The 16,890-nt window shown below is 50.1% G+C and overlaps 1 protein-coding gene across 1 annotated transcript; it reads left to right on the top strand.

The window, feature by feature from the left end:
- Positions 1-11,184: 11,184 nt before the first annotated feature.
- Positions 11,185-16,315, top strand: LOC139354068 (uncharacterized). Its single transcript, XM_070998311.1, has 2 exons — positions 11,185-16,001; positions 16,061-16,315. The coding sequence occupies exon 1, from the start codon at positions 15,487-15,489 to the stop codon at positions 15,844-15,846; it is 360 nt and encodes a 119-aa protein (XP_070854412.1). The 5' UTR covers positions 11,185-15,486; the 3' UTR covers positions 15,847-16,001; positions 16,061-16,315.
- Positions 16,316-16,890: the final 575 nt, after the last annotated feature.

The following is a 16,890-nucleotide window of genomic DNA, read 5'->3' as shown; positions in this document are numbered from 1 at the left end:
AGAACAAGAGAAGAAACGCAGTGAGTAGAGTGTGATGTGTGCCAAAAGAAGTGGCGTGGTCAAAAGATTAAAAGCCAGAAAGGCTCATCTACTGAAGCTGCTCAACAGCGGCAAAGCAATACAGTGGAACGACTCGGTAAAAATACATGCCGAAGTTGAATACCTAAAAAATTTGCTATCAGAACGTAAAAATCAGACCACAGCTACAGCTACATCCACCTACCCTGTAATCCAAAATATTTGCAAAAATAAAAACACATTGCCTCCTCCAGAAAAAGTTGCCATCCCAAAACTAAAGAAGACGTGCCCAGATGACTGCGGGGGACCACTGTGCTCCCCGTTCTGCGAGTACACCTGTGTAGCCAGCACCGGTGCCCCACCATGAAGTACACCTGTGCAGCCAGCACCGGTACCAAGGAAGTGTGAACCGACAGCGCTACCAAGAGCGCATAATTATACCCGTTACTCGTAGAGTAAAAGGGTATACTAGATTCGTCGGAAAGTATGTAACAGGCAGAAGGAAGCGTTTCCGACCCCATAAAGTATATATATTCTTGATCAGGATCACTAGCCGAGTCGATCTAGCCATGTCCGTCTGTCCGTCTGTCCGTCTGTCCGTCTGTCTGTCCGGATGAACGCTGAGATCTCGGAAACTATGAGAGCTAGGCTATTGAGATTTGGCGTACAGATTCCTGAGCTTCTTACGCAGCGCAAGTTTGTTTCAGTAGACTGCCACGCCCACTCTAACGCCCACAAACCGCCCAAAACTGTAACTCCAACAGTTTTGATGCTAGATAAAAAATTTTAACTGAAATGTATTGTTCTCATCAATACTGTGAGGAGTTGAATAACTCCCCACAAATAGAAGCAGCAGCAGATGGCCGGCCACTTACCAGATACGCGGCGAATTCGCGTAGTAACGGCGCGGCGGGGAGAACGAGAGAGTCTGGAGACCAAGGGTGGAGATCGAGAGAGTTTGGAGACCAACGAAGGAGAGCGAGAGAGTTTGGAGACCAATGAAGGAGAGCGAGAGAGATTGGAGACCAAGGATGGAGAGCGAGAGAGTTTGGAGACCAATGAAGGAGAGCGAGAGAGATTGGAGACCAAGGATGGAGATCGAGAGAGAATGGAGACTTCGCGGGCAGAGCAAGAGTGCCGTATGCAGAAGGGGATAACGGAACTCCTCTGGACTTTGGACTCTCCCGTGAACTTTGGACCGGGAGAGGAAGTGCCACATCTCGGCAGTGGAGCGGCACACAGGCGTGCCACAAGCATCACGGGAATCAGCGGGATGGCAGCAGTGGGCGGAGCATCGATTGGAAACGGTACGGGAACGACAAGTGGGTCATCCATGAGGCACGGACTTTGGACCCAGAGTGGAGAGATCCAGCGGGCCGTGCGCAAAAGGGAAATAACGGTTCCCGGAGGCCCTATATAAGGCCGCAGAGCGCTGGCAGCTGGATCAGTCGATCACAAGGAGTCAAACCGTCAAGATCACTCAGATACCAAAGTGAACAATCAAACAACCAGATAACCTACAAGGGAGCAGCAGCAAGTCGAGTCGCCAGAGAAGCAGCGCCGTGGGAGCCTACAAGGAGCGAGATTGCTACGTCGAGACGTTCGGGATTGGGATACCAGGAATCTCCGAATTGAGACGCAGGTAGCTGAGATCCAGAGGGCATCACACGGCTAGGTCAAGGCGGTCGATTAACCCTGTCCACAAAGTCCTGGCGTTACGCCTGGAAAGAGTATAACAAGCCAGAAGGGAGAGCGGTCGATCAGTAAGGTCTCGAGTGGAATTGTCCAGGAGAGCCCTACGGATTCGACTTGCGAGGTCCCGGAGCGGCGTGCCCGAACCACGAATATAACAAGCCAGAAGGGAGAGCGGTCGATCGGTACGGTCTCGAGTGGAATTATCCAGGAGAGCCCTACGGATTCGACTTGCGAGGTCCCGGAGCGGCGTGCCCGAACCCCGAGTACCAAAAGCCACACGGAAACGTCCCGGACAAAAAGCAAAAGGGTGAGGCTAGGGTGGAACGTTCGTTTACACTAGGCGTGGAAGCGAAGTAAGGCGCGAGGCAGCTTCCTGGCGTTACCGCCTTGACTGTCCGCGCGGGCTGAGCAGAAACCCCAGTGGGACCATCCGGGACAGAGCAAGGGACAGGCGGCGGTGTGTCGAAAGGAGCGATCCTGGAGAGCGCAGCTTCTGTTCACCCTAGTCTGAGAACGGTGACGCTTCCCTAAGCCCGTACGGCCGATACCCCTCGCGAGTCCGAGTCGTTACCAGCAGTCACCAAGTCACGCGTGAGAAGTGAACCGCGAGCGAGCATCTTCAGGGAGCTGCGAGGATCTTCAGGGAGCTGCGAGGATCTTCAGGGAGCGGCGAGGATCTTCAGGGAGCTGCGAGTATCTTCAGGGAGCTACAGGACTGGAGCACCGAGTCATCAAGGCGAGAGGTCGTAGAGTCATCCAGGACCGTCGGAAGCACCGAAGGTCACAAGCAACGAGTCAAAGCCAACCAAGCGACTAAGACACTTGTAATAATATACCCGCAATAAAACCCAATACGAACCCGTGAATTCTGTGCTTTCTCACTGAGCTACTGGGCGGTCACGTTAATATAAATTTGGTGGGACGAACACACAATATACTGAGCTAGCCGCACGAATCTCGTAGCGAGCAGACAATAAAAAACAGTTCGTTACATCTGGCGCCCAACGTGATTGTCCCAGCAGTGAAAGCAATTTAAACAGAATGGGGAAGAAGTGGATCTACCGACTTAAAAAGGAGGATTTCGCCAATGTCGCACAGAGGCTTAATGTCACCCTGGACGGCAGATTAGAGGACATGAGAAAAGCATTATCCGAGTATTACTCAGAAACGGATAATGACCCACAACTCGTGGACATCTGGGCCGATTTGGAAGCCACATACCACGACAAAGCCGGCCCCAGCATCACGTTAACAACCGTCGAAGGGGACAACTTAGTGGCAAGCCTGAGCGTTGACAACCTACAAAAGGAGGCAAACAGGAGAGAATCAAGCCAAGACAGGAAAACAACAGTGCTGATCTCGAGACCCAATCAATCAGACTATGCAAGGATCGCTAAACAGGTCCGCGAATGGTCGTTCAGGTTCGACGGGGCGGAAAAACCGTTCGAGTTCCTGGAGCAGGTGGAATGGTCCGCCAACACATACGGCTTGGAGTTAGACATGATTCCCCGAGCGATGCCTGAATTACTGAAGGGAAGGGCTTTAAAGTGGTTCATCGCCAACAACAAACAATGGAAAACCTGGGCGGAGTTCATAGATAGTTTCCACACATACTTTCTACCGAGAGACTTCTTCACCAGGCTGGCGGATCAGGTCAGGCAACGGAAGCAGGGCTTCAGCGAGTCGTTCAAAGACTACATGATCGACATGCAGACGATGGTGAGGCCACTTAATTACTCCACTATAGAGACCCTAAGAATCATCAAGGAGAACTGCACCCCCAGTCTAAGGATCTTCCTAAGGGCATACAAAGTGTCGGACCTGGACACGCTGATGATATTAGCAGACGAGTATGAATAACTCGAAAAGGAGCGGGAAGCGTTCGCGCAAGAAAACAAATTCTCGAAGAACAAGTCGTCATCGCCAGCGCAGGTAGTATCAGCATGCAGAAGATGCGAAGAGACAGGAATCCAGGAGACGCGGGGAAACGACCAATGGTCGCCACCTAACCGAGTACCACGGCAGCAGGCAACAGGAGCACCACGCGGAGGCCAATGGACACCACCACAACAGCAACAGATGCAACCAGCAAACAATGTTTGGAGGCCACCAAGTACAACACAAAGGCCTCGTGAAACGACACACATCACAGACCCCCAGGAGGCCTTCCGAAAGTGCGGCGGTCATGGACACTGGGCGCGGGGATGTCGGCACCATCGCCTGTTGTTCTGCTGGGTGTGCGGGAGAGTAGGCGTCAGGAGCGTTGAATGCTGCCAGCAGGCGGGAAATGCCCAGCGATCTCAGCCGCAGAGAGGCGAGCGGGGGTCGCAAGATGCTACCTCTCCAAACTAACGGGAAAGCTGATCGAGGAGGAGCAGCAGTTGTCCGCAGCGGTGACGATTGGTGGGGGCACATACAAGGCCACAATCGACACCGGGGCAACAGCAAGCTTTATAAGCAAAGAGCTGGCGGACGACCTGGCTGCCCTCGGAAAGATTACGAGGATACGACGGCAAGTTAGGTTGGCAGACGGAAGATGTGGCGGAATCGATGAGCAGCTGGAGGTGGAAATTGCGTTCGGGAACAAGCGACTGGGCATGAGCCTGCTGATACTACCAGGAGTAGTGGATTCATTGGTGTTGGGATGGAACTTTCTAACACAAGTCGGTACCGAAATTAAGTGCGCTGGACACGAAGTGATAATACCGGCCAGGAATCGTCACAAGGGATGGCTCGAGGAAAAGTTGTCGGTGGCAGTCGTACAACGGGCAAGCGAAGATGACGACACGACGAAATTCCTGGAGGCAGAGCTATCGACTTTCAGCAGCATGAAGGGAACATCAAACATGGCAGAGCATCAGATCACGATGAAAGACGACAAACCAATAAAGCAGCGATACTATCCCAAGAATCCGAAAGTTCAAGGGGAGATCAATGCGAAGGTGGACGAGCTTCTCCAAATGGGATACATAGAACACTCAACAAGCCCATACACTTCTCCCATCGTGATGGTTAGAAAAAAGACGGGCAAATGGAGACTGTGCGTCGACTTTAGGCAAATAAACGCCAAATCTGTAAAGGATGCCTACCCGATGCCCCGAATAAATTATATTCTCGACCAACTGAGGGAAGCACGGTACATCAGCAGCTTGGACCTAAAGGATGGGTACTGGCGAATCCCACTGAAAGCGGACAGCAGGCAGTATACGGCATTTACAGTGCCGGGAAAAGGTTTATTCCAATGGAAAGTAATGCCATTCGGACTTCATTCGGCGTCTGCGACTTTTCAACGGGTGCTGGACCGGGTGATCGGCCCAGAAATGTCGCCGCACGCATTTGCTTACCAGGACGACATCATAGTGATCGGGCGCTCGCTGGAAGAACATAAGGCCAACCTAAAGGAAGTTTTCCGACGACTAAAGGAGGCAAGTCTGAGATTTTTCAAGAAAGAGCTGTTATATCTCGGTCATCGAGTGACTAGCGAAGAAATAGGCACGGATCCGGAAAAGGTAGCAGCCATCGCCGAACTAGAACCACCATCGACAGTAAGAGAGCTCCGACAGTACCTGGGCGTAGCATCATGGTACCGCCGGTTTGTACCTGACTTCGCAAAAATAGTCAAACCTCTCAACGATCTGCTACGCAAGGGCAATAAATGGGTGTGGACACAGGAACATCAGACGGCGTTCGAAGAGGTGAAGGCAAGACTCGTCGCAGACCCCGTACTGGCATGCCCGGACTTCGACAAACCATTCATCTTGCAAACTGACGCAAGCGACTACGGCATCGGGGCAATCTTGACCCAGGAAACTGAACGAGGCGAAAAGGTAATCTCTTACTCAAGCCGAACGCTCAACGGCGCTGAGAAGAATTACTCAACAACCGAGAAGGAGTGCTTGGCAATCGTCTGGGCAATACGAAAGCTCAAGCCGTATCTGGAAGGTTACCACTTTAAAGTAGTAACCGACCACATGGCACTGAAGTGGCTCAACAGCATAGAGAGCCCTTCAGGGAGGATCGCCAGATGGGCCCTGGAGTTGCAGCAGTACGACTTCGAAATAGCGTACAGGAAAGGGCAACTCAACGTGGTGGCAGACGCTTTGTCAAGGCAGCCACTGCCGGAAACGCTTCGAGGGATCAAGGAGACGTCGGCGGCGGAAGCTTCTGCAGCATGCAGCTGGATTCTGGAAATGCGCGAAAAGATAAGGACCCAGCCGCAAAAGTATCCAGACTACGTGATGGAAGGTAACACCCTGTACAGGAATATACCTCATAGAGCGGGCAGCGAAGATGTTGCAACATGGAAGATGTGCGTCCCGAAAGCGCTGCGGGAAACGGTGCTGAAGGAGAACCACCGGCGGCTGGCCATGTAGGAAGCCGAAAGACAATAGCACGTCTGGCAGCCCGGTACTACTGGCCAGGAATGCACAGAGACGCCCGAGCCCACGTGCGAGTATGCGAGACATGCATGAGGTTCAAGCCGAATCAGATGCAAATGGCTGGGAAAATGCTTACGCAGGTGCCAGAGGAACCATGGGCTACGGTATGTGCGGACTTCGTCGGACCCCTGCCGCGTTCGAAACACGGCAACCAAATGCTGCTGGTATTGATAGACAGGTTCTCCAAGTGGACTGAGTTGGTGCCGCTGCGAAGCGCGACGGCCGAATCCCTGAAGAAAGCTTTTAAAGAACGCATAATCGCGAGGTATGGGGTCCCCAAAATAGTCATAACGGACAACGGAGTCCAGTTTACCAGCAAAACCTTCAAGAGTTTCCTGGCCGAAATGGGAGCCAGGCAACAGTTCACAGCTCCATACACCCCACAGGAGAACCCGACTGAGAGAGCCAATAGGACGGTGAAAACAATGATTGCGCAGTTCGCAGGGCAGAACCAAAGAGACTGGGACGAAAAATGGCCAGAAATCATGCTGGCAGTAAATACGAGCGTTTCAGAATCCACAGGTTACACACCGTCGTTCATTACCCAAGGCAGAGAACCAAGACTACCGAGCGCCCTATACGACAGAGAAACCGTAGGGACCGGACGACCGACAGAGACCCCGGAAGAGAATGCTAACAAACTCAGGGAAATCTTCGAGATTGTAAGGCGGAACCTGGAGAAAGCATCCCAGGACCAGGCTAGGCATTATAACCTAAGGAGGAGGCAATGGACGCCAAAGGTGGGTGACGTCGTGTGGGCCAAGGAACACCATTTATCAAAAGCGGCCGAGGGGTTCGCAGCAAAATTGGCCCCAAGATACGACGGACCTTACCAAGTCATAGGTTTTGCGTCACCAGTAATCTGCAAAATACGACACATAAACACAAAGAAAGAGCGGACCATCCACGTAAGCGAGCTGAAACAGCAACAAACGGAAAACACAAGCGAGCGGCTACAGCAAGTAGACACAACAGATGCAAAACAACATTAAAAGTCCAAGGATACCTCCAAGGATGACCAAAGGATAATACGAAAGGATCCCAAGGATACCTACAAGGATGCCCAAAGGATACTACGAAAGGATCCCAAGGATACCTCCAAGGATGGCCAAAGGATACTACGAAGGGAGTCCAAGGATACCTCCAAGGATGACCAAAGGACACTACGAAAGGATCCCAAGGATACCTCCAAGGATGCCCAAAGGATACTACGAAAGGAGTCCAAGGATACCGCCAAGGATGCCCAAAGGATACTACTAAAGGAGTCCAAGGATACCTCCAAGGATGCCCAAAGGATACTACGAGAGGAGTCCAAGGATACCTCCAAGGATGCCCAAAGGATACTACGAAAGGAGTCAAAGGATACGTCCAAGGATTCCCAAAGGGTACTACGGAAAGCGTCCAAGGATACCTGCAAGGATTCCCAAAGGATACTACTAACAAATTCCAAGGATACCTCCAAGGATACTACAGGGCATCTACAAAGGCGCGATGAAACACATAAAGGACATCAGGAGAACGTTAAGAACACAAAGGGAGCGAACCAGAGCGTCTAAGGTCTCGATTGGGACTGATCGGAGGAAAAGAAAAACACGCATCAAAAGTCTGCCGAAGGAAGGGGGAAGACGGCACAGAGCAGAGAGCTGTACCGTAGATCTGGGTAGTAAGAAGGAGAGGCCGATGGAAATAGCGGGATTGAGCAAAGAGGAAGGCTCGGAACCGAGGTGTCGTTAAAGGGAGCCCAGGCTCCAGCTGCACAATCAAAATCAAAGAGCATAATAAGCACACGTGTGACGAGGAGCGAAGCGCGCAGGATGATGGCTGCCCACCAGCCGTCCGGAGGATCTGGCCCGGGGCAAGGATGGTCGGCAGCCCGGCCTACCCGAACCTCGCGGCGGATCTCCGGGCGGGGCGTCCCCGATCCGGTGATCAGCTCCGACAGCGACGTCGAGTTGGTGGAGGACCCGCGGGTGGAGCAACGGCGATGGCGGCTTCGCAAGGCGTTCAACCGGGCCGACGGACGCATCCCGACTGGCGCGGCGCAGGTGGAGTGGGCCAGTGAAGAGCCGCCCCAGGACCAGCCGGCTCCCGTTAGCCATGCCGAGGCTGTGGCAGCGGCTACGTGGGAGTTCCGGCGCAAGTGCGAGGCGCGAAGGCGAGACGAGGAGCGGCGGTTGAAGGAGATGGAGGAGACGCCGGAGTGGCAGGCCCAACTACGGATGGCCGAGGAGGAGGAGAAGCAGCTGTGGGAAAACCCGGGGTACCCACCTACGCCGAGGTATGCGCCCGAACCCTGCACCACGCCGCAAGAAGTGGCAGACGATTGGGCGTCCTCGCCTCCGCGGTGGCTGCCCGAAATCCCGCCCACACCGCGGTACGAGGGGTCACCACGGTGGACGCCAGCGCGACCGCCCACGCCGAGGCACGAGCAGCAGCCACCGCAGCAGCAGCCACCACCGCAGCAGCCACCACCGCAGCAGCAGCCACCGCAGCAGCAGCCACCGCAGCAGCAGCAGCCACCGCAGCAGCAGCCACCGCAGCAGCAGCCACCGCAGCAGCAGCCACCGCAGCAGCAGCAGCCACCGCAGCAGCAGCCACCACCGCAGCAGCAGCCACCGCAGCAGCAGCCACCACCGCAGCGGCAGCCACCACCGCAGCAGCAACACATCCGGACAGACATACCGGCGGCCCACGTGAGCCACAGCACCCGGACGTTCGTGGCCGAAGGGATAAGGTGGCGACAGCAGACGGTTGTCTGGACCTGGCCGGAGGGACCCGCGGAGGAGACGGTAGCGACGGAAGAACCCCGGATCTGGGAAGAATGTGGTCCCCGGGTGAGCCCGCTGGACCCCAGGACCCGTGGCAGACCGGAGCAGTGGGCACCACCGACGCCGAGCACCGGACCAACGACGCCGACGCCTACCGGGAGCGCAGTAACCGCGGAACCTCTGGAGCGAGGACCCTGGGTGTGGCCTGAGCCCGTGGAAAACGGCCGTCCTCCGCTCAAGCGGCAGCACTCGGCGCCCGAAGTGTCCGAGGTGGTGGCCCGGCCGAAGTTGTCGCGGACGGTGTCGGCGCCGGAAGGCCAGCGATGGCGAGAAATCGCGGAGACGGAGTGGCCCGAAGGGATCGCGGAGACACCGGTGGTGCAGGAAGCTCGCATCCTGGGCGGCAGGCGCAGCGTGCGCGTATGGAGAGAGGGGCGCGCGTTCCGCGTCCGGTTGGGGCTGGCGGGCATGAGAGTGTTTGAGGAGCAAAAATAAAAGTTAAATAAACCGAAAAAAACAGAGTTTAAAAAAAAAAGGAAAAAACCGACATAGAACGGGAATCGCGGCTGAAACAGGGGCCAGAAGTAAGGGGCACACATGGCAGCTTCAGCGTCCTGAAATCAATATTGGGTTAATACAGGAAGCAGCCAAGCGACACCAAAATACTTACCTGCAGCGAAGCAAATGCGAAGTCCTCTCCGCACCAGCGTTCGAGTGTTGCCAGCGTAAGGCCAGGCTCAGCCGGCTGAGGACGATTGAAGGGCGAGAGAGAGAGACGAGAGGCGAGAGAGGTCGTGTGGAGAGAGAAAGGATGAAATAGAAAGGAGTGAGGAAATGCGAAAACTTACCTAGAAAGTTGCAAAATCACCATGAGCCAGGGAAGGGGGCGCCTGGATAGGCGATCGATTGGCACTGGACGATAGTGCGATCGATGGGCACACGACAATGGAAATATCGGCCAAGGTGGAAATATCGCAAACGAGCAGGTGGCAACGCCGCACCGTCGGTATCGATATGCGAATAAATATCGATCACGCACGAATGGTGTGACCAGGCGGGGGAAACATGGAAAGGAGTGAGACGCAGCAATGAGCAGCGAGCTGGGGATCGATAGCCTAGGAGTATCGATGTCCCAGTGGGAACACAGGAGATATCGGCGCGGGAGATTTAAAGTTGCTACGAGGAGGATGACCCCCGCTGTAGAAACTCAAGGGAGTTAAGAGCGTCGAGGGAGCAACGAGGGAGCGCCGCGGAAATCACAAGGACTCAAAGGCTAGGATAAGCAAGGAAACGCCGGAGAGTAGGAACCAGTCTTAAATGTTTCCCGAAGTAAGGGGGGAATGTGAGGAGTTGAATAACTCCCCACAAATAGAAGCAGCAGCAGATGGCCGGCCGCTTACCAGATACGCGGCGAATTCGCGTAGTAACGGCGCGGCGGGGAGAACGAGAGAGTCTGGAGACCAAGGGTGGAGATCGAGAGAGTTTGGAGACCAACGAAGGAGAGCGAGAGAGTTTGGAGACCAATGAAGGAGAGCGAGAGAGATTGGAGACCAAGGATGGAGAGCGAGAGAGTTTGGAGACCAATGAAGGAGAGCGAGAGAGATTGGAGACCAAGGATGGAGATCGAGAGAGAATGGAGACTTCGCGGGCAGAGCAAGAGTGCCGTATGCAGAAGGGGATAACGGAACTCCTCTGGACTTTGGACTCTCCCGTGAACTTTGGACCGGGAGAGGAAGTGCCACATCTCGGCAGTGGAGCGGCACACAGGCGTGCCACAAGCATCACGGGAATCAGCGGGATGGCAGCAGTGGGCGGAGCATCGATTGGAAACGGTACGGGAACGACAAGTGGGTCATCCAGGAGGCACGGACTTTGGACCCAGAGTGGAGAGATCCAGCGGGCCGTGCGCAAAAGGGAAATAACGGTTCCCGGAGGCCCTATATAAGGCCCCAGAGCGCTGGCAGCTGGATCAGTCGATCACAAGGAGTCAAACCGTCAAGATCACTCAGATACCAAAGTGAACAATCAAACAACCAGATAACCTACAAGGGAGCAGCAGCAAGTCGAGTCGCCAGAGAAGCAGCGCCGTGGGAGCCTACAAGGAGCGAGATTGCTACGTCGAGACGTTCGGGATTGGGATACCAGGAATCTCCGAATTGAGACGCAGGTAGCTGAGATCCAGAGGGCATCACACGGCTAGGTCAAGGCGGTCGATTAACCCTGTCCACAAAGTCCTGGCGTTACGCCTGGAAAGAGTATAACAATCCAGAAGGGAGAGCGGTCGATCAGTAAGGTCTCGAGTGGAATTGTCCAGGAGAGCCCTACGGATTCGACTTGCGAGGTCCCGGAGCGGCGTGCCCGAACCACGAATATAACAAGCCAGAAGGGAGAGCGGTCGATCGGTACGGTCTCGAGTGGAATTATCCAGGAGAGCCCTACGGATTCGACTTGCGAGGTCCCGGAGCGGCGTGCCCGAACCCCGAGTACCAAAAGCCACACGGAAACGTCCCGGACAAAAAGCAAAAGGGTGAGGCTAGGGTGGAACGTTCGTTTACACTAGGCGTGGAAGCGAAGTAAGGCGCGAGGCAGCTTCCTGGCGTTACCGCCTTGACTGTCCGCGCGGGCTGAGCAGAAACCCCAGTGGGACCATCCGGGACAGAGCAAGGGACAGGCGGCGGTGTGTCGAAAGGAGCGATCCTGGAGAGCGCAGCTTCTGTTCACCCTAGTCTGAGAACGGTGACGCTTCCCTAAGCCCGTACGGCCGATACCCCTCGCGAGTCCGAGTCGTTACCAGCAGTCACCAAGTCACGCGTGAGAAGTGAACCGCGAGCGAGCATCTTCAGGGAGCTGCGAGGATCTTCAGGGAGCTGCGAGGATCTTCAGGGAGCGGCGAGGATCTTCAGGGAGCTGCGAGTATCTTCAGGGAGCTACAGGACTGGAGCACCGAGTCATCAAGGCGAGAGGTCGTAGAGTCATCCAGGACCGTCGGAAGCACCGAAGGTCACAAGCAACGAGTCAAAGCCAACCAAGCGACTAAGACACTTGTAATAATATACCCGCAATAAAACCCAATACGAACCCGTGAATTCTGTGCTTTCTCACTGAGCTACTGGGCGGTCACGTTAATATAAATTTGGTGGGACGAACACACAATATACTGAGCTAGCCGCACGAATCTTGTAGCGAGCAGACAATAAAAATCAGTTCGTTACAATACCTATCGATTGACCTAAAAAAAAGTTTGCCACGCCCACTTAAACGCCCACAAACCGCGAAAACCTGTGACGCCCACAATTTGCATGCTACATAAAAAATTTTAACTGAAATGTATTGGTATCGTCAATACCTATCGATTTATCCAAAAATAAATTTGCCACGCCCACTCTAACGCCCATAACGCTTAAATCTGTCTACCGCCGGTAGGTGGCGCATTTTAATCTCGCTTTGCTGCTTGCATATCTCCATTTAGCTGAGTAACGGGTATCTGATAGTCGAGGTACTCGACTATAGCGTTCTTCCTTGTTTTTTTATCTTTGCACTGCGTTGCAAAAATTTTTTTTAATTGCACTGCGATGCATATTTTTTTATTTATTTTATAAAAACAATTGTAAAAATTGAGCGACATAAAAGTTGCCCGATTAGAGTATGGCCTGAAAACCATACACAAAATAGGCAGGAAATTATATGTAAAATATGATAATAATTGGTCAAAAACAAAAAAGTAAAATCAAAATTAATAATATTAAACTAGTTGTTTATGAATAACATTAACAACATTTACGAATTGATTCAAAAATCCAAAGAATTTGACAGACCAAGATATATATTAAGAATACCAACCCCAAAGATGGGCTTAATAGATACAAAAACAGTGGATTCCACTGCAAATGTTATTAATAAGGTAGAATCAAACCCCATAGACTTATAATTAATTCATACATTGCTTATAATAATTGTTGTAATAATGTGCGCAAACTGTTTCTATAAACTTTATAAATTGCACAATAAATGTCTTAAGAAAAAATATATGAGCCAGGCAAATGATCTGGACAAAATTTAAACATTTTGGCACAAACAACATTATTATAAAAATATTGCTGTATTGAAATTTTAAAAAGTTAAAGAAAATAGAATAAAATACAAATAAATAAATAAAAACAAATTAATTAAAGATGGCTACGCTAAAAGCAATTGCAAACACATATGATAGGGACATTTATTTTAGAGAAAGAATTCTGCAATTAGTTGCACCAACTTCAGTAAGCATTTACGAGTTAGAAAACTTATATACAGAAACATTTAATTTAGATGCCTCTCCCCTAATTTATTGGTACAGGTTAAATCAGTAGTAGACGAACGCCCAATATGGTCCTCAAGAAATAATTCATCTCCACAATATAATGGAATGGAATGAATTATATAAGCAGCTAAATAACATAAAAGTTGACTTTGACAAATCATATAAGTCACTTAATCAAAACAGGCCAATTCTAAAAAATACCATTAAAAAACATGTGGAAATTCTAGTAAAATGCTTTAATGAAGCACGAATACTAATATATGGCCAGAGGCCATTGGTCCCAAGTATCAAAATTTTTGATCAGACTACGATCTAATTTAATATCAATTAAACAAAAGTTTAAGTTGGACATATCGGTACCAACTATACTTAACACTTCCCTAGCAGTTGAAACTGGTGATGAATCGGAATCAACAAAACAAACTGACAGTGACCAAATAGAATCAGAAGACCTTACAGAAACAAATCCTAAAATAGAAGAGCAAGATTTAAATAATCTTACTGTTCCAGCTGTTTTAATGTCAGATCTAGATAATTCTACAGATTCTGATGATAATTCCATAATAGAAAATAAAATAAGAAACAATATCACAATGGCACAATCTAATATTGATTTCATTAACACAGCATCCAAGCTTATACCAGTTTTCGATGGTAAATCTGAAAACTTAACAAGTTTTATGGATGCATTAGAAATAATAGAATCAATAAAAGGCGAACACGAACAATTAGCAGTTTCAATTATAAAAACAAAGCTAAAAGGTGTCGCCAGAAATCTAATCGGAGATGAAACAACAATAGCTGAAGTCATTTCCAGATTAAAAAACAACGTCAAAGGCGAAACTGTAGAAGTGTTGTCAGCAAAACTGATGAGCCTACAACAACGCAATAAAACTGCCAACCAGTACACACAAGAGGTTGAGCAGATGACGAAATCCTTAGAAGGTGCATTTATAACAGATGGCTTATCTCTAGAGTTAGCCAGACGTTATTCCACTCGGCATGCAGTGAAAGCAATGCCAAATAGATAAGGTAAAAACTATAATGCAAGCCGTTACCTTCAATACAATGAATGAAGCCATATCCAAATTTGTAAGCAGTTGCACAGAAGCAACCGGACAGCCAAACACTGTCCTATATTACAAAAATTACCCGCAGCGCGGTAGAAATAAGGACGAGGTAATAATCGAGGTAATAATCGAGGTAATTATAACCATACCAGATATTATCAGAATAACGGATATAATCAAAACAATGGTTATAACAGAAATAACCAAAATAACAATTATAACAGAAACAACAACCGTGGTGGAAACACCAGCGGCGGAAACAGCCGTGAGGGAAACAACAACCACAATAACAATGTTAGAGTGGCGCAAACAAATTCGGGAAACTCCCAAACACCTTTAGATACACGACAGTAAACAACATCAAAATTCACACTTTAAATCTCAGTCAAAAAACATTTGTCACTTTCACGAACGTAGCAACAGGAAAAGAATTAGTTCTTACTAGACACAGGTGCGGAAATATCCTTATTGAAGGAAAATTCTGATAATTTTCAAAACATTCAAGATAATCACATCATAAACATACAGGGTGTAAGTCAGGAAGTTACAAAATCAAAAGGCTTAACTTCTATTGAAATTCAAACTTCTAAGTACATAATTCAACATGATTTCCATATCGTAAATATGCAATTCGCTATTCCATGTGATGGAATACTAGGAATCGATTTTATCAAAAGATACAACTGTCAAATAGACTTCAAGCCGTCTAAAGACTGGCTTATAATAAGACCAAATAACCTAAAATATCCAATTTATGTTCCAATAGCATTCAGTTCTGGCAACAACTCTCTAATTCTGCCAGCAAGATCCCAAATCGTCCGAAAAATCGAAATAAATTCAGAAGAAGACAGTGCATTAATTCCGAATCAAGAAATTCAGCATGGTATCTATATCGCAAATACCATAGCAACAGTCCAAAATCCATATATAAGATTACTAAATACTACAAACACAGATCAAGTAGTCTAAATGGCGATTAGTAATTGACAATTGACAAAGTCGGCGAGGTCTACCCCGGGGCCAAGCTGGCAGTTTGTGAGGCTGCAGACATCCCGTCTCGACCGAGAGCGAGGGTGTGGCTGCCGTCGGAACCATCGGAACCAGAGGCTATACTCAGCCTGCTGACCAGGTTCAACCCAAAACTTCCAACAGGCGGTTGGAAGGTGGTCAAGGTGGAGAAAACCGAGCGAGTCACCATGAGCGTGGTTATCCTCCTAAACCAGGCCTGCTTGGAACCCCTCGCAGCCCAACAGCACAGAGTGAACTACGGGTTCGACAAGGTGCAGCTTCGTATTTATGACACCGATAAAATAGCGGCAGACAACCTGGCTGCCTGTGCGTCGTACGAACCCCCGAGCGACGACGAACCAGATCACGAGGAGGCCACCCTCACCGGCTACGTGTCAACCGACTCGGAGCTGACGGAGAGCCTGAAACAGCTGTGCACCCAGGACACAACCCGACCAGGGCGCTCTGTCCTCCAGGACATAGCGGAGGAAGCGGAGGGTACCCAGCCCGACCCCAGTCCCAAAGATGGTGCAGTTTCTGCAAATTAATCTGCACCACAGCAAGGCAGCATCCGCTGCCCTCCTCACCCGCCTGGCAACAGGCAACATAGACGTAGTCCTCATTCAAGAGCCATGGATTGTTGGTAACAACATCTGTGGCCTATCAACCCCCCTATACAAGCTATTTTACACCAAGGACAAGGGTAAAACCAGAACCTGCATTCTTACAAAAACACACTTTAACACATTTCTTATTCCACAGTTTAGCGAAGGCGACCTTACCACGGTCAGACTGGAGCTAAACGAACACACCCATCACACCATAGCATCATTCTATCTGGCTCACGACTACGAAGGGCCACTACCAAACACCACTACACAAGAACTCATACGCACTCACTCATCTAAGGAACTCATCCTGGGTGGGGACGCTAACTCACACCACACACAATGGGGAAGTACAAACACCAACGAAAGGGGTGAGTTACTCTACGACTATCTCCTTCAATCAAACCTATTCATCTGCAACAAAGGAATAGGAGGGAAGTACTCTAATATCTGATCCCTTACTTAACCAGCTAGACGCGTGGAAGGTGGGGATCGAACACTCATTCTCGGACCACCGATACATAGAATTTACAATAAGTCTAGAACATCCTCCCGCCGAGAACATAACTAATCTAAGATTAACCAACTGGGGATACTATAAAAATCTCCCCAACAGGAACCTACCCGCTCCTCCGACACACATACGCAACCGTCAAGAATTAGATAGCCTAGTTAACACTTTTACTGATATCTGCGGTGAGGCCTTAAAAAGGTCTTGCCCAAGTAAAACAGTTAAAACAAAGCACAAACCCCCATGGTGGAACCCAACCCTAGCGAACCTTAAAAGAGAGTGTAGAACTTACTTCAATAAAGCTAAATACAACAATAGCGAATCCTCCTGGAATCTATATCATTCAAAACTAAGCCTATACAAAAAGGAAATAAGAATATCAAAACGAAGAGCCTGGGCTAACTTCTGCAGTAGCATAGAATCTACTGCGGAGGCATCCAGACTCAGAAGAATTCTAGCTAAAGCTCCAGCTA

The sequence above is a fragment of the Drosophila suzukii genome, assembly GCF_043229965.1.
Source record: "Drosophila suzukii chromosome 2 unlocalized genomic scaffold, CBGP_Dsuzu_IsoJpt1.0 scf_2c, whole genome shotgun sequence".
NCBI lineage: Eukaryota > Metazoa > Arthropoda > Insecta > Diptera > Drosophilidae > Drosophila > Drosophila suzukii.
Note: the sequence above shows the minus strand (reverse complement) of the source record. Positions and strands in the feature narration are given on the sequence as shown.